Below are 23,023 nucleotides of genomic sequence, written 5' to 3'. Positions count from 1 at the left end.
ACTAATTAACAAGAGAACTATGGAACACTAATTCCTTTGTTTGCTAAAATACATAGGTAGTAAAAGGTTTTGATAGATGGTGTGCTTGATTAGTGGGATACCACCAAGCACCTAGGCTTGTGCAACTCTGAAATAAATAATCAGTGTCTCTCTTAGGTGTGTAATTATTGGCTTGTTGCACACCTGGTAACAGATCAGATTGTGGCAGACAAGAAGATTGCTCAGCATTTGAGGCAGTAGCTCCTGCTTTGCTTTCTGTATTTTATTGTTTTAGAGGTTGAATTAATTAAGTTACGTTTTCTATCACTTTCTTTAAGTGCTTCTCTTTGTTGTTTAGGCACACACACTTGACATCAATACAGTGATGCTGAATGAAGATTTTGAACTGCTACTCTAAGAGAACGTCTTCCTGTATGTCCCAGTGCCAATCTACTAGGCCCATTAAGATTTTCTTCCCAGCCTTTAGCAGAACCCTGAATCAAAAACTTACTACAAAAATAAACACCATTGTCACAATTAAAATCTATGCAAAAAAAGAGATAGCAAAATGCAGATTTATTTCATGACTTAATTACAAATGTATTTACTTCTTGCTCAGCTGAGAATAAACGGGAACATCACTGGCAATCTAAATGATTAGCGCTACATAAAAAAAGGTCAGCTCAGAAATCACAAGCTACACAGTACCTGTAGGGTTTTTTTCCTACAAAAATATTTATTTTAAAAAGCCCTGAACCATTTGACATGTATCATTACTGACACACACTGAACACCCATGCCACAACACTGCAGTGCAGGTCTCTAACACAAATGTCATCAGTCCTCTAGTGCTTGATAGCCCATGCAGCTGTGCACATCCTCTTCTTTGTAGTGACTATATGGTCCTTTTTCCTTAAAGCACAGGGTCCAGGTTGCTGTGTCAGTTTATGACATTACACCTATGTACAACCACTTCACGTTACCATGCAGCCCAGCACCAAGTCTGGCTGGTAAGTGCCATTACTAGTGGCACCTGCTGCATGTACATGGTGGTGCATGACAGAAGTTTGGCTCCCTCGGCTTGTTTACATTGCAGAAACCCAGCCATGTGATCTCACTCTTGTTTCTAGCAAATTTTAATGTTTGTGAGTTAAATGTGTTCTTAGCATTTGGTAGAGACACACTGAGGGCTGTGGAAGCATTATTCAGTGAAAGGGCTAAGCCAAGAAGCACTTGGGAATGTGCATGTAATGACAGGTATGTAAATGCACCAATGCTCACATGAAATAGGGAACACAGGAATGAACCAGCAAATAAATATCAAGATATTGAAACTAAAAAACCTCACCACACTGAAACAGGCTGTTATCACATTTAACATTCTAACAGCTGTAGCTTGAAACAGCAACTTCAGCTCAAGAAAAAAAAATCTCACCTTTGCAAATTTACAGTTGGTTTAGATTGCTTTTTGAAGTAAGAGTGAAGGACACCAAAAGTCAATTCAGTAAGAAGTTCTTACCATTTATTACAGAAACACAGACAGGGTAGCAATTGAACTGGACCTGAATGTTCTGTTTTCATACAGAGAGACTTGATATTCAATGCTTTATCAGTGATGTAAATTTAACAAAATTACCTTAATTTGCTTATCCCATTCCCTCATCCCAACTCTAAAGGCAAGGACCTGGCAACTTGCTTCAATGCCAGTCTTTTAACATTTTGGGGGCCAATAACGTATGGGAATGCTAGAAGTGTATGGGACCACATTACTTTAACTGAAAGCAGCAGTGAGATTTTTTTCATGTATATGAGCTGATCACCTTGGTAACCCTTTGAAATTAGTGAAGACAAATACCTGCTTCAAGTACATCACTCCTCACATCCTAAAGATACTTCCTTTAGGACATGAATCATATTTGATGTTACTTGTTTCCCCCCAGTACCCCAGGACTATACAGAGAAACTAGGACAAATAGCTCAGATGCAGGTATCTCAGATATGAAAGAAACAAGTTTCCAGCGAACAAGGCAGTATTTTTAACAAACCATTCAAAAATATTGCAGATTTTTATTTCTCAGTGCTCACAAACACACACACAACCCACGTCTATAAAGTTTAAATACTAAATATGAAATTAAATAACAAGAAACTTCATGTACATGGCATTGGTCTCAACATGAGAGAAACATAAATTATGAGAACTGTGTTGGAAGTTTTTGGTGAAAAGAGACTCCCATCCATAGCAGCCATTGTGACTGTTTTTCAGACTCTATTCTGTGTATTGAATCATTCTGTATTTTTGAACAGGCAATATTTAAAAAAAGAAAAAGTAACCAAGCTTCTTAATTTCCCTAGAGAATCAAGCAGGCCAGCTGATAAGGAAACTTTAATCTTCTGTTATTGGCAATGGGGAAAAAATCCAGCATGCTGAAAAGTCAGACGATGTTTGCAACAAGAGTTATGCACAAACCCACTTTTTCTTCACCTTTTTCTGTTTCAGATTGAGTGTTCTGCATTATTCCATGAGTCAGTTATGAGGTATGAAAAACCAAGCAAAAGGTTAACATTATAACCATTTTAATAAAACACACTGTATTATTTGCACTTTCAAAATATTTCTGAAAATAAAGTAAAAAATTATTTAGGATTCCTGAAAGTCTTAAGGAAATTTTTATTAGAAAAGCAGTCATCTTTGTGGTTTCTTTTGAACACAATTCTGCCTTTGCATTACACTCAGATGTAAGTGTATCCTTCTTATTACCATCATACAAGTAATCACATGAAATTTCTATAGCATTGAAAATAATATAAAACAAATAAATCCTCACAAAAATATATACAGGTAGCCAGAAAGCTAATCAAGAAGAAATCACGTTGACTGTACTGGAAAGTAAACAACATTTTCAAATATTAACAAACATCCAATTTGTTTGTCTGTCTTTTCCATCTAGGACTCTTGAGTAGAACTGACTTCCTAAAAGGAATTTCTACAACAACTTTGGTTTATAATAACCTAGAAAGAATTCATACCCCATATGTAATATTGATCTACTGGATTTCTGTAAAGCCAATATGGAAAGCAACAGGGAAAGCTATGCATGTGGACTTTATGATGAGAATAATAATTTAAACTCAGGATGTCATATTCCAAATATACAGAAAAGACTTGATTATATTAAACACATTTATCTTCTGCTATAAATTAGCTCATCCAGCCAGACCCCAACTCTTCAATTCCTCATGACTGAAGAAGCTATGTGTTCTCTATATCTGATGAATAGTAGGCTATGTAAGGAAAGCCTTAAAAGCCTGCTGTTTGTACTGAAGAGTGAATCTATTTCAGCACCTTTCAGATACAAAAGTTGGTATTGACTAAACTACGCTGGTCATTGGAAGATGACCAGCAATACTGGTACAGCATTCTGCTTACCAAAGAGCATCTTTACATCCTGCAAATATATCCAGAAGTTAGTTTCTGAAACTTCTGTCCAGAAACCAGAAGAAGGCTGAGGGAGCTGGGGTTGTTTAGCCTGGAGAAGAGGAGGCTCAGAGGTGACCTCATCACTGTCTAGAACTACCTGAAGGGAAGTTCTAGCCAGGTGGGGGCTGGTCTCTTCTCCCAGGCACTCAGCAATAGGACAAGGGGGCATGGGCTTAAGCTCTGCCAGGGGAAATTTAAGTAGGAGATCAGAAAAAAATTCTTTCCAGAGAGAGTAATCAGGCATTGGAATGGGCTGCCTGGAGAGGTGGTGGATTCACCATCCCTAGAGATTTTTAAACTGAGATTGGATGTGGCGCTGAGTGCCATGATCTAGTAAAGGGACTGGAGTTGGACCAAGGGTTGGACTCGATGATCTCGGAGGTCTTTTCCAACCTAATCGATTCTATGATTCTATGATTCTAAATGGAAACAACTGCATCAACTTAGTACCCCTACTAATTAGTCCGGCTGAGAAACAGGCTGTATTTGCAGGAGAGGAGCAAACATATATGCCTCTGGTACCTCGACCAAACCCAGTATTGCAACATACTACATAATGTATCTGTATTAGTTTGTTCAAAGCCAAATTTGTGGACAGCACCATACTGCCAGTTTGCTGCCTAGCTTTACAGCTAGTCTGGCAAAAATATTACATTAAAGTAGCTGAACTAGCTTAGTCAGAGGATGCTTTGCTAGCTCTGCAGTATTGCAGTGTGCTCTGTAGACACATTTAGTTATTGAAACAACTGGCATTTCCAAGGCAATTTATAATTTCCCTGACACTTTAAATGGTTCCACACAAAAACAAGGAGTTCTGTATGGAGAACATTACACAATCTCCTATACAATAATTGTTGGACAAAGTAGGAAAGCTGCAAATACTGCACTGCTCAATTTCTTGCAGGGGACATGGTTGGAAAGAATAAAGGAATATGAAAAGAGAGGTAAAGCTCCTCAGTTTTCACATCCAATAGCAAACTTCCCATCTTAAACAAAGAAACAAACAAAAACATCTCAACACCCCCCAAACACAACCAACCAATCAAAAAACCCCACCACAAATACACAGACGTGACTAGTTCCTGAAGAAAGGAATGTAAATATTAGCACACCACAAACAACTCTGGACAGCCAGAGTTCAAAAGTGTATTAAAGCTTAGCCACTTTTAAGAGGTTAACATGGTATCAACATATACCATCTCTGAATCATCCCAAATCGATGTGCTCAGTTTATGCATTAACAGCTATGCTTATTTATCTGTCCCTTCAGCAAACACATGAGCCACAGGGAGACAAAGATGAGGCCAAGTTCCTTCCAGGTAACAGATCAACAGCCAAGGTCAGGTCTTCTGCACAGTTGTTTCTTCACAGACATTATCTCTTTATTTGCCAGCAGCACAGGAGCTGAGAGGTGAAATGACCTTAACCAGAAAGCACTGAAATGCCCGAGAACATAGCAATTAGCTCCTGTAGACACTATACTGTATTTAGACCGCTGACCTGCCACAGGAGCTAAAGCAATTCTGACTTGTTGCCCCTGATGTCTACACTAGATGAGGCTGCCTGCAAGAAAGAAATTCCAGCTGACTCCTTTGTTGCCTCATACTTCATTCCCCTTTGCTGCTTGCCAAAATCTCTGTCATAAGAGTATTTCCTACACTCAAGCATACCTCAGCAGTACAGTGGCTGTCAAACATTTATGGTCAAATCCTTCTGTTTTTTTACTCCTGTACAAACCTGACACCTCACAGGCTGGGGACAGAAACAAGCATAAGGGCACAACTCAAATTATATGAGTAGACTGATGTGCTGGAGGGAATCCATTCTTCCACTGGCTCTGCAGGACTGGCAGTAGAAGGCAGCAATAAAACTGAAGTGGTCAGATATTCTTCACACTTGAAAAGATCAAGATTTAAACAGGAAATTGCACTTTTAAGTATCACTTTCAGATATAAAACTGCCTTCTGCTATTCATCCTGCTACTAAAAAGTCAGATGAAGATATCAAATTACAGATGTATGCTGTGAAATTCCATCTGCGTTGCTTTCATATACCTATAAAAATGTTCTAATGGACTTTAAAAGCAGTTCAAGAGTAAAAATAAAATGATCCTGCAAGCTGAAATGTTAGGATCTGTAGGAGGGCAAAACTGGACATTCAAGTGTGTGGTGCTGGTGGTGTTATCATTTTTGAGAAATAATAACTTGAATCCTGTACATGGTCAAAAGTACCCATGTAACATTACTCGTAAACAGCATGCACGGACAACCTGAAAAGGAACGTCAGGCACCGCCTTTCTTTTGCAACTGCTCCAGTTTTCTTCTTAAGAGGTTGTAGTTTTCCTTGGTTCCAGGTGCCATAGGATCAAGCTTCAGAGAGACTTCATAGTGCTTCTTTGCTAAGTCAAGATTTCCCCAGCGATGATAAAGCACAGCTGGAACATCAATGAGGAATTTCATTAGCAATATTGTTGAATAATGTGCAATCTTGCCAATCACTTGGAAAACAACATTGAAGTATTTGTTTCCAGTGAGGGTCTGTCACTGACTGGTGGCACAGTAGCTGTTTGTTCTGTTGCCAAATGCAGGAGCAAAGCCTGGGAGCAGAACTGGCATGGGAATGATGAAGGAATGAATTACAATGCAGCCATAAATGGCAGCTCTTATCTGGTGAGCTCATTGCGAGTTACAAGCATAGCATAAATGAACCAATTTGCAGACACTGAAATGCAGCTACCTCTGGGCTGGATTGTGTAGCCCTCTTGATGTGTCATGTGACAGCTTTTCTGGTTTAGTGCCCTGTTCTTCTGGCTGGCAGTTCTTCTAGAAAGTAAAATAGAAATCTGCCCTGCAGGAAGAAGGCTCAAAAGATCGCTTTTTCTTTTTAAACATAATGAATATGAAGCAAATAAACAATGCAGCTGATAAGAGTTAGAAAGGCTCTTACCCAAATTACCGTGATAACTGGCAGCATTTGGATTGGCTTTAATTGCCTTGAGGAACAAAGCTTCAGATTCCTGAATAATTCAAAATAATAAGTCAACAGGACAGTCTACTTTCATCATATATAAAATGCCAAATTTACCCATGATTGTAATTAAACTCCCTCAAAAACTGTGTCATATCTATGTGACACTACCATATGAATATTGTGAGCCTTTGTGATCCTATAGCTTAGCTGACTGCAGCCGCCTGAAAACAGCAATAATGCTATAAATAAGTGCCATGCTTTCATAGGCTGCTGTTATTTTAGGGAAAAATTATGAGGCACTAGTGAAGTTTGCAAACTTGTTTATTTAAATTCTTTTTTTTACAGTTACAATATTTTTGAACATTACCTGCCAAAGTTTTCCCTATGTATGCAATCAGGGTAAGGATAATAGAGTTGGGGATCTGAGCAAACTGCTTTTAGACACCTTTCCTTTTAAAATAGTTTTAGCACTAAAAATAGCAGCATTCCAGTAAATCCTGTTCAAACATGTTTCAGCGTGGTTCCCAATGAAGAGTAGATAAATGCTTGTTACGTAAAAAATCATGTCAACTGAATATCCTTTGCATTTCCTCACCAGTTACTTTTCCACATTCCCACTTGCACTGTGTACTCTTAAGTCTCTTGATATCTGAGTACTTCTTAGAAAACCTGAGCTCCCTCAACAAGTATTCAGAGAACAATTTACTGCTAAATTTATTCTCTAATTAAAACAATCTTATTTTTCCAAACTAGCTGCTAATACAGATACTCTTCTCCTAGAGCATATTTCCTGCTGAGGTTTAAAAAGTTACACCTCCTCAATCCAAATGGAGCATATTTACTCACTTACATGCAAGTTTAGACATTTGAGAGCAAATTTGACATAGATTTCTATGTTGTGCTGTGCTTTAGGGAAAGTTGTTCATTCAGTTTCAATGCAAATGATCTGAAGATAAAATTACCTCAATGCCATAGGCTTCTGTCTGGATGCACATACTTGCTGTCTGAGGTATGTGAGAACAATAACCTGGAGAAAAGTCCATTTTTTTGTGCTAGGCTTTTACAGCTTAAAACATGACACAGACTCTACTAAGAAAGAAAGCCTGTCAATCAGATTTTTAGTTCCACCATCTTCTCATGTGAAGCATGAAATAAGTTTCTGTAAGGGTTCCTTCAGGGAAAAAGATATTTCTGATGTCAAGATTGAGTCACTCAACTTGGAGTGACTTAAGAACTTTTCCATATGTCCAAATTCAAACCCAAACAACATGCTCCTTTAAAGCATTGCTAAGCACAGCTGAGGCTGCCACTCTCAAGCCATGATAGACTCATGAAGAAAGTACCTTCATCTTCTCAGGTCAAGGAAATTACAATCCACAGGGATCTCAGAGCTAGTCCAGTGGAGGGCTACAAGGTGAGGGAGCTGGGTTTGTTCACCCTGAGAAGAGATGACTGAGAGGGAACCCCATCAATGACTATAAGCATCTGAAGGGAGGGTGCTGAGAGGACAGAATCATGCTCGGTGGTGCCAAACGAGGACAAGGGGCAATGGGCAGAAACCCATGCACAGCAAGTTCCACCTGAACGTGAAGAAAACTTCTTTACTGTGAGGTTGACTGAGCACTGGAACAGGATGCCCAGAGAGGCTGGGGAGTCTTCTTCCCTGGTGATATTCAAAACCTGCCTGGATGTGATCCTGTGCAACCTTCTCCAGGTTAACCTGCTCTAGCAGTGGGGTTGGATAAGATGATCTCCAGAGGTCTCTTCCAATCCCAACCAGTCTGTGATTGATTCTGTTTCAGGAGAAGGAATACTTAGGAGTTAACAAGGGAACCAGATGTCTGTATATTTAGAGAGCATGTGAATCCACAGTGCATTTAGCATTGTTTTTCTATGGCATCAGCAATTGCTCCAGCATTGTCATGCCCAGACTGTTAAAGCTACTTTGAAACCCATACTATTCAGTGACTTTGTTAATGTTTTGGATGATGGGACTGAATGCAGTTTCAAAACTTTACAGATAGCACCTAAGAGGAGGGAGTGATAAATACACTGGAGGGAGGAGCTGCTATTTCAATGGACCTGGGCAGTACAGAGAAACAGACAGCAGGAATCAAGGAATGGCTGAGGCTGGAATGGACCTTTTGTGGTCATCTGATCCAACCTCTCTGCTCAAGCAAGGCCAGCTGCCCAGGATCATGTCCAGGCAGCATCTCCAAGGACAGAGACTCCCCAACCTCTGTGGGTAACCTGTGCCTATCTTTGGTCACAGTAAAATAGCATCTCCTGATGTCAAGAGGGAATATCCCTTGTTTTGGTTTGAGCCCATTGCTTTTTGTCCTGACACAGAGCACCACTGAAAATAGCCTGGCTCCATCTACTTTCATCCACGCTCCAGGTATGTACATTGAGATCCTTCCCCTGAAACTTCTCCAGGCTCAACCTTCCCCCACAGGAAAGATGCTCCAGTCTTTTCATCATCTTTTGTGGCCCCTCCCTGGAGTCTCTGGGGACTGGACATGGGAGTTTAGGTGTAACCTCACTAGTAGAGAGGAAGGATCACCTTCTTCAACCTGTTTGCAACAGGCAGCACTCCTAACACAACCCAGGATATCATTAGCCTTCTTTACCCCAAAGACACACTACTGGCTTATGTCCAATCTTGTGTCCACCAGGACCTTCAGATGCTTTCCTGCCAAGCCAGCCACTCCTCCCAGTTTGGTGTCATCAGCACATGTGCTGATGGTGCCCTCTGCCCCATCACCCTGGTCATTAATGAAGATGTTGAACAGGATCGGACCGCTGGAATATCATGAAGTTCAACAAGAGTAAATGCTAAGTCCTGCATCTCAGATGGGATAATCCCATGCAAAAGTACAGCCTGGGAAGCAACTGTCTAGGAAACAGCTCTACAAAAATGGATCTGGTGGGCCTGCTAGACAGCAAATTCAGTAAAAGCCATCAGCGTACCCTCACAGCAAAGATGACCAACCACACCCTGGGCTGACAGCCAGCTGCCCCAGGGAAGTATTCCTTCTCCTCTTTCTGAGACCACATCTGGACTATGTGTTCAGGTTGGGGGTCTCCGTTACAAAAAAACCCACAGACATACTTTAGTGAGTCTGGCAGAAAGCCACCAAGGTGGTTAAGGGCTGGAGCACAAGACATACAGGGAACAGCTGACAGAACTGGATCTCTTCAGCCTTCAGTAGAGAAGGTGGAGAGGAGACCTTAGTGCTACAACTACTTGATCAGATAATCCAGAGTAGATAAAAACTGACTCTTCTCACATGTCAGTGAGATCCTTCCTTCCTTTTATTCAGCGCTTGGAACACGGGGGATAATTCCACCAAAGACATGTTCAATGAGACTTCTGTGTTTCCACGTTTATATACTTGGTTGCAACTGATAACCCCTCCCCAAAGTTAAGCAGTATATTTAGGGTGACTTCTAACATATCTAATGGACTGCTCTTACCACTGCAGCCCTATATTTCCTTTTAACTAAACAATGGTACAGCTTCAAGACTCAGCCTGGTCAGGTTTTCTGGTTTATTTCTTACAGCTTAGCCTCTAATCTAAACAAGGTTTTTGTTTATTTCTTACAGTTACAGGGTTAAATTCCTCTTTGTCTAAAGCTATGCATGGCTAAGATAACTGACAAATTAAGCTACAAGCTAAAATCAAGGGCTGATAGTATAGATTAGTACAGGTCTGATTAAAAATTGGTAAAGATCATTATGATTTTATAAAATCCATTTTTTGAGGGGTCCCTGTATCAATGCAGTAATCATAACTCCCATGATGTTATATTTTTTCCCACTGCAAATTTTAGTATTTTGGTCTAATAAGTAAAGCTCTGCTTTCTTCACTGGGCAGGTTAACAGCAATCAAAGTGAAAGATATTATGTTCAGTTAATTCAGTCCTATGCCTAAAAGTTGCCACTTACACAAAAGAGAAGCACCCAATGGATGGACTCACATCCTTTCACTGCTGAAGCACAATGGGGCAACATGTGCAAAGCACTTCCAGAAAATTTAATGAAATAAATATTCAGGAGCTGGCTGCCATTACCATACATCTCCAACTACATGCTGACAACATTTTTATCACCACTACTTTGCTCAGCAGTGAGTAGAAGCATATTGGTTGATTAAAGGCTATTTAAGGTGCATCATATTCATATTACTGTAGATATATGGAGTAAATATACATTCCAGTACATCAGTGATATTTCAAATTGCTGCATCTTGCCAAATCTTTAAGCGTTGGCAAGAAACTTGCAGGCTCCATATAGCAAAGGCCTGGGGGTAAGCACACTGCATTCCATCTGCTGCCAAGGCCACAAAATTGTAGTCTGGCTTTACTTCAAAATGCTGAATGGTTTCAATTTATTGCACTTTTTACAGAAAAAGCATAGATGTATACATAACAAAAATACAGCATACATATTTTCAAAGAACTAAAGATAGCTTGATTCTTCATCCATTGGGCTAAGTACAAGCATTCAAATGGTAACTCTAACTTGGAATAACAGATGTTAATTAAAAACCCCAAACAAAACTATAGAAACAGCTCATCCTTTATGTGCTTTTCTTTCTGAAACAATAAATCATTCATCAGTAGATACAAATGCAAAGGGTTGTTTTTTTGTTTGGTGACAAAGGAGAACTATCTTCAGAGTGCATTTGAAACTGATGGAGAATGCTGTGTGCTTATTGGAAGGAAATCTCCCATAACATAATAAAACCTTTTTTACTTAATGTCTTTTAAATAAAGAGATAACAAAAAAAAAAAAAAACGAACCCAGAACAAATCTTCTTTTACTGCTACAGAGGCAGTGTAACAACTTCTATACAGACACATAACAAGTAATGTAATAAATGAAATGCCTGAGGTTATACAACACATCAGACACAGCCAGGCAGCACTCTGAAAATTACCTCCATCACCTTGACAATCTTCATCCACCCCGCCAATCCCATTCAGTGAAAATCCTTGAAGAGCCATCCACTTCTCTGTTTTTACATTGTGAGGAGGTGGACAAGAAATCTGAATTTTCCATGCTTTTTACTATCACTTAGCATTCTCCTACTTAAGAAAAAACTCTGTATCTCCTCTTTCTCGGTAATGCAAAATACAGCTGCTGAGATCATAACCTTTGTAAGTGAGTCCAATTTCCAATTCCTTTAATTTGCTCTCCTTGTTGCAACCCGTCAGTTTTAAATGACTAGTTAAATTTTTTGCTCTGCACAAACATACTACTCTACATTGAACTATTTAAATACTCACTGGCTCCCTGCTTTCTTCCCTGGGCTCCACTATTCCTTTTGCTTTATTCAGAATGCCAACTTGAAAGCTTCATTTTCTCCTACTATTATTTCTACCTTGTCTCCAACACATTCTCCTGTAGCATAATGACCTTTCAGAGCTGCCAATCAAACCCACTACCTCGTTTTTTATTTTTTAAATCCACTAAGACAGACTTATTTCTCCTATATCTAGAGAAGTTTTCTAGCTTGTTTTCAACTCATTTCATTATAAATGCTCTTTATTTTATTATGCTACATACTCTTCTTGAAGAATGACTATACAATCCTCTATTCTTTCAAAGCCATGATTCACCAAAATCAACATCCTACCAATTACCTCCTCCATAATCTCATCCCTTATATATTCTAGATGTTAATTTGTATCCTTCTGCAACTTTGCTAAATTAACCTAAATTATATTTGATAACAGTCTCAGGTAGAAAGACAAAAGAAATAGAGTCTACAGGTAAAAAACCCAGCCAGTCTAGAAGAACAGTGACAGGGTGTTTAACAGCATCACTAATGCAAAGAAAGGGAAGTGCTGGGTTGTCATAGGCTCTGGCTTCACATGTGGACAGCTCAGGACTCCATAGCTGAACAATACTGTAGAAATTTAAGTGGTAACAATAACTGGTAGAAAAATGTATCTATTTTTAAGAATCACAGAATCATTAAAGTCGGAAAAGACCTTTAAGATCATCAAGTCACATTGTCAACCCAGCACCATCACAATGTTCACCATTAAACCATGTCCTCAAGTGCCATATATATGTATGTATGTATAGCCAAACTTCACAAAGATTTGGGAAGGGCTCTCCCCACGTGGGTGTGCCCTTCCAGCCTGTGCAGTGGATTTTTTAGGTGAGGCACAGCGTGCGCAGAACTGGCCCCACCGTTTAAGTCCCAAGGTCCATCTGCCACGGCCGAGCGAGCTTGGACAGTGACAGTGAAGTCCTCGGGACTGTCACAGCACCCGGTACTAACCGGGGCTGACCCTGCTGAGCATCCAAGATGTGACGGGATGGGATGGCAGGGAGGCACTGAACTGCCAGAGGACGGTCCCACTGAGACTCGAACTCATGACCTTGATATTGAGAGTCCAGAGTGCTCTCCATTACACCATGGGACCGCCCTTCAAGTGCCATATTCACACATTTTTTGAACACTCCCAGGGATAGTGACTCCACCACTTCCCTGGGCAGTCTGTTCCAATGTTTTACAACCCTTTTTGTGGGAAAAAAAAATCCCTAATATCCATAAACCTCTTGCCCTGTCAAGTTTCACATGACAAAATCTTACTACTTTGTATATAACTGAGGATGTTCCTTCAGTGCTGCTCACATTATCTCTATCAAAAAGACGTCAAACCCCTCCAAAGTCAATGATGATTTTCTGAGAAACAACAAAAGTTATTAATTTGTCCTTATGACATACATAGTATCATATTATACACTGACTGTGGAGTCAATTAAACCAACTAAATATATTAACTGTGTATGATTTATTCTTTGTCAACTCATACAATTCCTTTTGGAAAATAAGTCATTCTCATCAATTTCATTACATTTCCTACTTGCAAACACAAGTACCTAATGCTGAGCTGATCCACTGCATCCAAAAGAAAGTTCAATACATTGTTCAATGTACAGACTTTCTCTCACAGTATTCTGGGATTACCCAGGCATCCCACCCTCAATTTGGGAATAACAGACCCATGTAACTCTATTTTAGACAGTATCTGAGGCAAAGAGGCTAGAATTCATATCAGGTAATGGTGAAGCTTGTTTCCTTTACATACCAAAAGCATCTATCCCATCTAATTTGAATTCCTGAAACCAGGTCTCTAATTCAGAGCAGGCTCTCTCCCTCGGCAGTGAAGCAACACAAGACCCTAACTGCCCTCTAGTGTGCTTAAGAGCCTATTTTTCTCCACTGACCACTGACATAGTGTAGGGCAGCAACATTCATAACCCAGGCATCTGAAATAAGGTTGGATAAGCTTAGGCCAGAATCACATACCAATACTGTGACAGAAATGGTGGTTATCTAAGTCATAGTCCACAATGGTCTCCTCAAACAGTTTCTACAAAAAACTTCCATGGAGTTTAAATGAAAAAAATCCCAACCAAACCAACCCCAGACCCTACAGTCAAAAAGCTCTCTTTGCCTACCTTATATTTTTGTGATTTCCCCAGTACATTTGCCAATGAAAACATAAGGGAATGATCATTAGGTATTAACTCCAGGGCCTCTCTTCCAACTGCTTCTGCTTGAGCTAGATTGCCTGGGAGCCCAGGTAGTGGAAAAAGAGAAGGCATGTTTTAACACAGCCTTATTAGTTACTTTTTATGCTGCAAGCACACATATTTCATGAATAGCTGATGCATGAATTTTTAAAGAAAGCCAGGTATCTCTCACACACACACACACACACACACACACACACACCCACCCACCCACCCACCCACCCACCCAAGTAAAATCCTTCAGATAAGACAACGGAAAGTCCTCATTTTGTTTTCAACAGACAACATCTTCAGAAAAAAAAAACAAAGCACAGATTAAAAAGTGCCAAAATTTAGTCTATAATACAAACATGCATGCACAATGATGGTATTTCAAATAAGGATCAGAAATTCAATTTATGTGCCGGATTTCAAGTGATGCTTTAAAACCACTGAGACAGAAGGCATTTTTTTATTATTAGATTGTGTCTGGGTAGCCAAAGAGGAAGTAGAGCTTCTTTAAGGTAAATACAGATAAAGCCTTAAGTTTTGCTAGACACTGAAGTATTCATTAAAGCATTCAAATAGGCTTTTACCTGTGTTATCGAGCAATATTATCATATTGTTCCAAGCCAAACTGTGCTCTGGTTTCAGGACTGTAGCATTCCTCCACGCATTCAATGCATCTATATGGCGGTTCAAATCTGCATACTAAACCAAAACAAAACCCCAGTTAATTTTTCTGTGATGTGCTTTACTTTCCCATTGTGCACTAGAGACACTAAAGAGTTGTTGATGTCTCATTCCATTCTAGTAGCACTTATTTTTATAGATAAAAATAGGAAATGTGAAAAGAATACTATGCTAGTATAGAAGAGTGCTATATATAGTAATTTTCCTCGGCTTTCCTCTGGGAGCAAGGCTTGTCTTCAAATATGCATGTACCAATAGGATGGGGAGAAAAATCAGCATAAAGTTTATAAATCTACACAAGAGAATTAGTAAATATTTAATATAAATATTTCCAAGAATCTGATTCGAATTTTTCAGCATAGTTCTTCTACCTAATAATATACTAATGAATTTAAAACAGTCTAATAGTGGGAAATAATTAATAATATACTCTGGGGGAAAAAACTGTCAAAATCTGCATTTTTGTTTACACCTCTTCATATGAAATAGTAGGACTACCAAGGGTTGTAAGGTAGGAAATATACCAGAAAAGAAATAGGAAAAGCTATGAAAAGTATGAATCATTCTGAAATACAATACAAGCAAGCTGGAATATCACCTTTTAACAGTAAAGTAGAATTATAATAAATACATGAATACACACAGAGAGATGCACAGATACCAGTCTTAGCTATCATTTATTCAAAAGCACTTACCAACCGCCCTAAATTGTAGTAACAATCTGGGTATTTTTTCCTGTGTTTAATTGCTGTCCAGTAGCTTTGCTCTGCCTCTTCAAATCTTCTTAAACTGTTCTGTACTATTCCTAGATTCATCCATGCAGCAGCAAAATCGGGTCTGGGTAAATAGGGAAAACATACTAAGAGAGAGGACAAGTAAGCATTTGAAACACAAAATCATTTTGGCTCAGCTGGTGCAAAACACTGCTTAGCATTGTTCTAAACATACTGTATTTGTACAGCTAAGGACAGCAACTCCTCCGCTTCGTGGAGCTCATTTCTTTCTTTCAGAATATTTCCAAGGTTGTTCATGGCATGCACGTATTTTGGATTCAACCTAAAATTTAAAATTTAAGAGATGATTATTATGTATGGGACATGTATTAATATATGCAAATTGCTAGCTCTGCAATGCTGCAGAACATGAAAATGAATACCTAAGCATTTTCTTCATGTTAAACATGAAAGCAATTTTAGGACGGATCATTAAAGCAGTAAAATTTCTAATACCTTACAGCTTCTCTGTAGTATTTGATTGCAGCACTTTGATTTCCTTTGTCAGCCAGGTTTTTGCCAACATTGTAGTGCACCTGAAAACACAGATGGACATTCTACCAGATGTCATACAGTCAGATATTTTGTGGAGCCAAGTAGCTAAGAATTCTTTCTCCAAAGACAAACAGTCAGCACTTGTGTCATTTGCTGCTTGCTTTTGGTGTTGGTTGATACGTAAGATTGGGCAATGCATACAGTGAAGACAGTATAACAAAACCTGAGGAATAAATTAATGAATCAGCTTGCCTGTTCCAGCTATTTAAGAAAGATTATTCACTTCCTGGTTTTATAAATGAGGTTGCCAAACTTTCCACAAGATACCTTGTACAGAGACCTGCTGCTCTTAATTTCATTTATTTGTCAGGTGAGAGGTCTGACTCAAATCAAATCTGTCATAGCACAAAAAGCACTACAGCAACTACACTTTGCTTTTGTTATAGCATAAACTAGAAGAAACTCAATATTCACAGAAAATCGAAGTTCCATATTTCAAAAACAAACAAAAAATAAGACACAATTATTGTCTTAGGATAAAAACATATCGAAGACCATTTTTGAAATAATGCATATAGCAATATGTTGAAAACCTTGCCTGTTAAAAGAATGAAGGATCTAGAGCTTTGAGACTACAGGGAAGAAGATGCATCATCTGAACCTATGGCAAGGTCTAGATAGGAATAAATATATTTCAAGACAAACCTGAGTTGGAAGACATCTCAAATCCTATTTTAAGACAAATCTCAAAAGACTTCATTATTAGGCTGAAAAGTACTGTAAGTACTCATTCCTGAAAAGAGATTTCTCAGCTACTAGATCAGGACTCATTATTTAGATTATCTTACTATTTGAAATCAAACTTTATATACCTTATTTAAAACAAACACACATTTGTAATTTCTTCTATACTTCAAAAATATAATTTAAATCTCTTCAATATGCAGGAATAACTTCAGACTGAAGTTCAAAAAGATAGGTTTGTAATGCATTTAAATAATTCTAATTCACCTTCCACATTCAAAAGAGGATTTTTTCTGATGTGTCCATCAAGTGAAAAATCCTAATTGCAGTTGGCATGGTATCTGGGACCTATTGATCCAGCATACATGGTTGTGTTTTAACCTAGTTTTTACAGTATTTAATTGTGGAATTTCATCTCTATGATTGTGACTGTGCAGTAACATACAATCAACAAATAAAGTTAAAAACATTTCCTATGCTTTTTTGAATGGGTGAAAAAGTATTTTCACTGGTTTTATGGACAGCAAAGATGCTATAAAGCTTACTAAGCATACACAGAGGCAGCTCCTCACACTGTAAGATATAAAACAGCACACAAATTCAGCATCCCATAAAAGCAGTTCTAGCACAGCATCCAAGAGAAAAAAATCCCAGCACTTCCACTGTACATTCATAAAAATATGACAAGGCCCATGGCAAAGAAGCGATGGAATAGTACATTTATATCAAGCCATAACCAAACATACAGATCAGGGGACAGTGTCAAAAAACACAAAAACACAGAACAGCATTTTCCCAGGAGTCATTAAAGTAAAATGAAGTATCCTGAAAGACATTCTCAAGACTGAATTCCATTTGTATATCTCTTCCAGAACACTATAGCATTCTTATCAAACTGGATTGCCCTGATTATGTGTGCCGAAGTTGATGTATTCAAAATTTATCCAGATAAAAGATAAACTGGGGCAAAACAGAAGAAATAATTAAGGATTTCACTGAATAATGTATACTAGCCCTTTAAGTACCTGACTTTACAGTTCAATATCAGCAAACAAAATGACTTTTATCTTGATGATTAAATTTCTTTCTGTAAGAAGCATTATGAAAGGTTGGGGTTTTTTTAAAGACATTTTGCAAAAGTCATAAGCATTACTGAAGAAAAAAATTGACTAAAGACCAGGGACAGAGCAGATAAGAAAAATCTTTGTACACACCAATCCCTCAGAGTCTTTCACGTCAGCTATCTTATGTTAGGAAACAGCATTTCACTTTCTGATCCTATTTTTCTCAATTTTTTTTTAAACAAGTAATGTCTTCATATCCGTCTTTATCTCAAAAGTAGCAGCAGCAAGAATATTTTTCTGAAAAGAATTGTGCAGTCTACAGAAACATGAGAGATATCAATTCTCTCAAGTCAAAACATCAAATGAAATGTTAAGCGCACATGTATGTTTTGTGAACTGAACTAAAAGACATACTATAGACTATTAAAACTGATAGCACAACAATTTAAATAAACTACTAGCAATTTCAATGGTGTGTTTCTTTTGCCCCCAGCTATAGCTTCTCTGTGGAAGGAAATGATGATTCTATACAATAACCCCAAAAATTAAGAGCTCCTTGTTGTATGTAGGTTTTCTCATTTTCCTTCAAGTTAAATTGTAGCTTTATTTCCTCTTAATAGGGTGGTGACAAAGAAGGGAAGAAAAACTAAACTAAACACAAAACCCCCTCCCCAGCCTACCATAAATATCCAATAACAACCCCAATTCTACCATGAATTATAATATGCAGTGACATGCTCCTCCTATGAACAGAGCCAGCCCAGGGTTTCCAGGCACACAGAGTAATTTGAGAGGTGCAGGTGACTTCTGCCACACAGCCATGTCTCTCACTTCACTGGCCATGACAGAGAGATGCCAAGATCAGCCTTTAGCTCACTCAAACCAAGCTTGCAACAACTCCCTGCCATCTGCTAAGCACAAGGCTGTAGCTCTCCTTGATTTCTCCTATGACCCCTCACTGCACAACATGGGGACACAAGTGCTTTGTACGTACCAATGGGTGGCAACAATCAGGTCTTTAAAAATGAGGGTTCAATGAGTTTTTCTTAAATTTCATCTCTAGAGGTGTGGTTCTTCTGGCATTGACAGATATTGTGCATGCCAGCCTGGAAGGGAGAATTTTCCTTTCCTGGTTAAACATTTAAGAGCAGACACCGCACTTCATTATTAAATGATTAAATATTAACTGGAAATGACGTATTACATTATACCCAGATGCTCCTTTATCAGTCTTAAACAGGCAATTACTTTACAGTAATAGCTCTAAAAGGAGCATTTCTCACGGATGCATAGTAAGTATTCTCTGAAATCAGGGCAATCAGGTAAAAATACCCTAGGGGTAGAACCTACTTGATCTCAACAGTCATGTGTTAAGTTAATATAAACAAGGCACCATAGCCTAGGCAAAGAATTGGCTCTAGGTATTTGTCTGCTTGCAATACCTCAGTGAGCCTAAGAACACACTACAAAAAAGAAAAAGCACTGTATATTATTCTGTGTTACACATACATAGTGCTCAAACTCTTATTTAAATGCTTAAATGTGCACACACATTTAAACGAGGAGGAGAGAAAAAATTATACTTCCCTGTTAAAAAATAAAATTACTATCAAACTGATTTTTTGGTTTTGTTTTTACTCAAAGCAGCATAGGAAGAAATTAAAATGTAGCATCATCTTCTAGGAGGTACACCCTCTCAGCTGGAGCACTGCTATTATTATCAATTTCATTCTCTCTTCCTAGTTGCTTGTAATCACCTTTTCAGCAAATAGGAACATTTGCCGAGAAGGATGGAAACAAAGCACAGATGACAAAATTTCTCAAGAAACATGCAGATGCTCCCATTCAATGCCAGCTTCTGTCATCACTCTTCTATTTCTTCTACTATTGAAGCTATATTTTCTAAATAATAACACAATAAAGCTTTTTTGATATTGACATCTTGTTTGTGCAGCTAATGCCATCTAAAGTTGCTTCTGCATGACTGTGCTAGTATATACAAAAAACTTTCATCTAAAATGGTGGCAAAACGTTGGAAATAGCCCTTATAAACATAGCCCACAGTATTTCAGTTAAACTCATCAGAAGATAATTCCCTTTTGTTATATAGCATTGAAAAACACCTCAATATCTAAAGGAAATGCTCTCTAGATCAGCTTCCTTAAGGATCAAAGATCAGATGCTTAGACAGCACTAAATCTTGTTCTGTAAAAAAAAGAGGTTTTACAAGAACTTGAAGAAAGTATATAAAGCAATCTCACAAATTCTTACGGTACCATTTCAGCATTAGTATAGTTTGTCTGTGACAAACTTGTACTGACAATAATTGCAGTTTGCATAAAGCATAAAGTACAAAGTTACTTACCCTGGTATGTCAAGGCAGATAGATAGTAACATTCTGTTGGGAGTATTGTAACTTCTTTGCTTATTATTGCAGAAAAGTTGCCACTGAAATGGCTTTCAAAAATTATGTTTATTACTTTCTATCCTTTAAAGAAAAGCCAGATGCAAGGAGAATGTAGAGGTTACATACAGAATAACAACAATTTACAGTAACTTACATTCGGATAGCTCAAATCTAGGAAAAGAAAAATGGTGGCTATGTATACATATATGCTGTAGTTGTCAGGACTTCTTTTATCATCAGTGGGGAAAACACACAGATCTAGGGTGCAGTCCAGGCTTTGTCAGTCATTTAGTCCAAGGTGATGATGAACCACATGGTAAAAGGAACAGTTTGTTCTCCCCAGTTATAAAGGGAGCCTGGCTGACTTACTGGGATGTAGATGTCTAAAGCTAAGGAGATAAATCCAAGCCAGCAGTCTGATATGGTGAGCCAATGTTTATGCTTTTATCATAGTTTGTAACTAGATATTCCAGTACTTCAATGAAGCAGAATGAACTCGTAACATAAGGACACCAAATGAAAAGATGCCACATTGGATCCAGTGAGCCTTTATGTCAGTAGTGCTGAAATACTCTAAATTTAAAACTGCCTGTAATATGTAATCAAATATTGGGAGAAAACAGCCTCTGTAACTGGTCATAAAATTTGCTTTAGCAAAAACAATACAGGCCTGATTCTAACTCACACCACTATCTATCACCACTGAGCGCCAGGAATTAGGTCAATCTATACAATATGAAAAATGGTGGTAGGAGGAAATGGAATCAATATACAGGCACCTTCTGTTCAGCTAAGGAAAAATAGTGCCAAATGTATTCAAAACATATACTGTTTCAGTCCAATGACCTTTGAAAGCAACCTAAGTGCAGGGCCATGCAAGTTCAAATGTGTTACATGCTCCTGGACATGTTTAACCAAGATCTGTAACATACTTCTTTCTCTTAAAAAAACCCAAGTAACCAACCAATCCATATAAAATACCTGTATTTAAATATCTTAAATAAATAACATTTAAAATAAATTTTCAAATATTTAAAACATTTAAAAATCTATATTGTGTCAAAAACTTTGTAATTTCATTATGGTATCTGATTATTTCAAATAAATTTTAAAGTCACTGGGCAACATTTACTAAAGTTGATCCTAGATTCTATCTCTTAAGCCAGATACATCTTCACTAAAGGTGGCAGATTCACTCACTACTATGCCAGACAATCCCGTTTAATGCAGTATCCTCAGCTCTCTCTAAAGATATGTTGAAAGAAGATGAGTCTTGAAATTAGAGAAGGCAGTGCTGTTACTACTTGCTATTTAGAATTAGGGTAAGTTTACTCCATAATTCTCACACAGGCAATTTGGCATTGAAAAGAGCTGAACCACAAAACATGGACAGCTTTTGTCGCTAGTTAGAAGTTGAGATTTTGAAACCCTGCTACATAATGGAAGTAAAGCATAGCCACTAACACATATTAAACATATTCCAAGAACAACAAGAAAAAGCTATTATCTATGTTCTGTTCTTTGGTCTGCACCAACCTCCCACTGAAATAAATGGGTCACTGAAAGAAAGTCCTGTGGAGTAATTTTAAAGGAAGCCTGCAATTTCAAAGACAACAACAGAACATCAGAACAGAACATAGTTCCAATTTTTACATTTACCTTTAACAAAATGTAATAAATATGGCTGAGTCCATAAAGAAAACAAGAGATTGGCTGCCACACATGGACTCTCTAATATTTTTGCCTAGGAAAGTTCCCTAGTACTGTGATTTCAAAGTTACTCCCTCAGCAAAATTGGAATGTTAGCCTACAAATCCCTCCCTGTTCACATCCCCACGCTTTCCATTTGCACAAGCTGTCACCAGCAGAAATACGGCTCAGGCATGTCTACAGAGCCCAATGTTGACAAACACAAGCTCATTTTCCCTGTACATTCATTGGCTTTAAACCAGCTGCATTAGTTCGGTAGCTTGCACACAGCTTATCAGCTCAAGCACAGTACTGTGGGAGCACAGCTACACAGCTTCCCAGCCAGACATGGCTTGAGTCCAAGGAGCTTGGAGCACAGGCAAAGAGTGAGGATCTGTCTAAAGCACTCTTACCATGGCAGATGGATGGAGTTGCACACAAAGAAAACAGATTGCATTTGCTCCATTTATAGTATGCTCTTGTCATCCAGAAGACAAGATATAATGAGGTCATCATTAAAAAGAAGATGGTCACCTACCACTGCTACACAATAAAATACAACAGCTCTTTTCCTATGTAGTAAAATCTGAGATTACTGAAAAAACACCACCATGTTGTAAATACTGGCCATAAATGTTTTTTAGAGCTCGCTGTTGCATATTTGTATTCCAATAAATGCTAAATTTATCATTCTCTTTGCAAAGTTGAGCATTCACAGGTTCCTTTTTAAAGCCTGTGTCTTGATCTGTATTGTCTAGATAACAGTCTAGATAACAGAAATCTAATATTTTAAAACAATAATGTATTTTTATTGATAAGCTGCACATTCCCATTCCCAGGCTCTTCAAACAGAGTCTCAGCTAAAATTCAGACAACATCAGGGCTCTGTGGTATACTCCCATAGATCACATTCTTGGCTGTCAAAGGACTGCTGTGGAGGTCACCTCTGTTGGCAGGCTAGATTCCCTCTCCAGTGCCAAACACAGCTGTTGGGCTCACTGAAACGTCCTATCCAGTCCCACCATCTTACTTGTTCCCTCACTAAGCCTTGCAGGCAAAACTGCAGTTTTCCTTAGTGCCCATGCCTGAAGACTCTATCCCATTCAGCCACTGTAAAAGAGAAGTGGGAGCAAAGATGTTACCCCCAAATCCTGTGATTACACTGATGATATGCTCCTTTGCCTTTTAGCT

General features: G+C 38.3%; 1 protein-coding gene across 2 annotated transcripts in view; it reads right to left on the bottom strand.

Annotated features, from left to right (window-relative positions):
• Positions 1-528: 528 nt before the first annotated feature.
• The window catches only part of TMTC4 (transmembrane O-mannosyltransferase targeting cadherins 4), a 58,380-nt gene continuing 35,885 nt past the window's right edge, over positions 529-23,023 (bottom strand). For both annotated transcript variants that reach the window (XM_071548877.1, XM_071548887.1), the window contains 7 exons: positions 15,890-15,969; positions 15,609-15,716; positions 15,356-15,497; positions 14,564-14,678; positions 13,914-14,026; positions 6,407-6,476; positions 529-5,894 (listed from right to left, as the gene is read on the bottom strand). In XM_071548877.1, the coding sequence (XP_071404978.1) occupies positions 5,743-5,894; positions 6,407-6,476; positions 13,914-14,026; positions 14,564-14,678; positions 15,356-15,497; positions 15,609-15,716; positions 15,890-15,969 (780 nt within the window). In that variant the 3' untranslated portion in view covers positions 529-5,742. The remainder of the gene's footprint in view (positions 5,895-6,406; positions 6,477-13,913; positions 14,027-14,563; positions 14,679-15,355; positions 15,498-15,608; positions 15,717-15,889; positions 15,970-23,023) is intronic.

This window comes from Pithys albifrons, chromosome 1 (assembly GCF_047495875.1).
Source record: "Pithys albifrons albifrons isolate INPA30051 chromosome 1, PitAlb_v1, whole genome shotgun sequence".
Lineage (NCBI taxonomy): Eukaryota > Metazoa > Chordata > Aves > Passeriformes > Thamnophilidae > Pithys > Pithys albifrons.
Note: the sequence above shows the minus strand (reverse complement) of the source record. Positions and strands in the feature narration are given on the sequence as shown.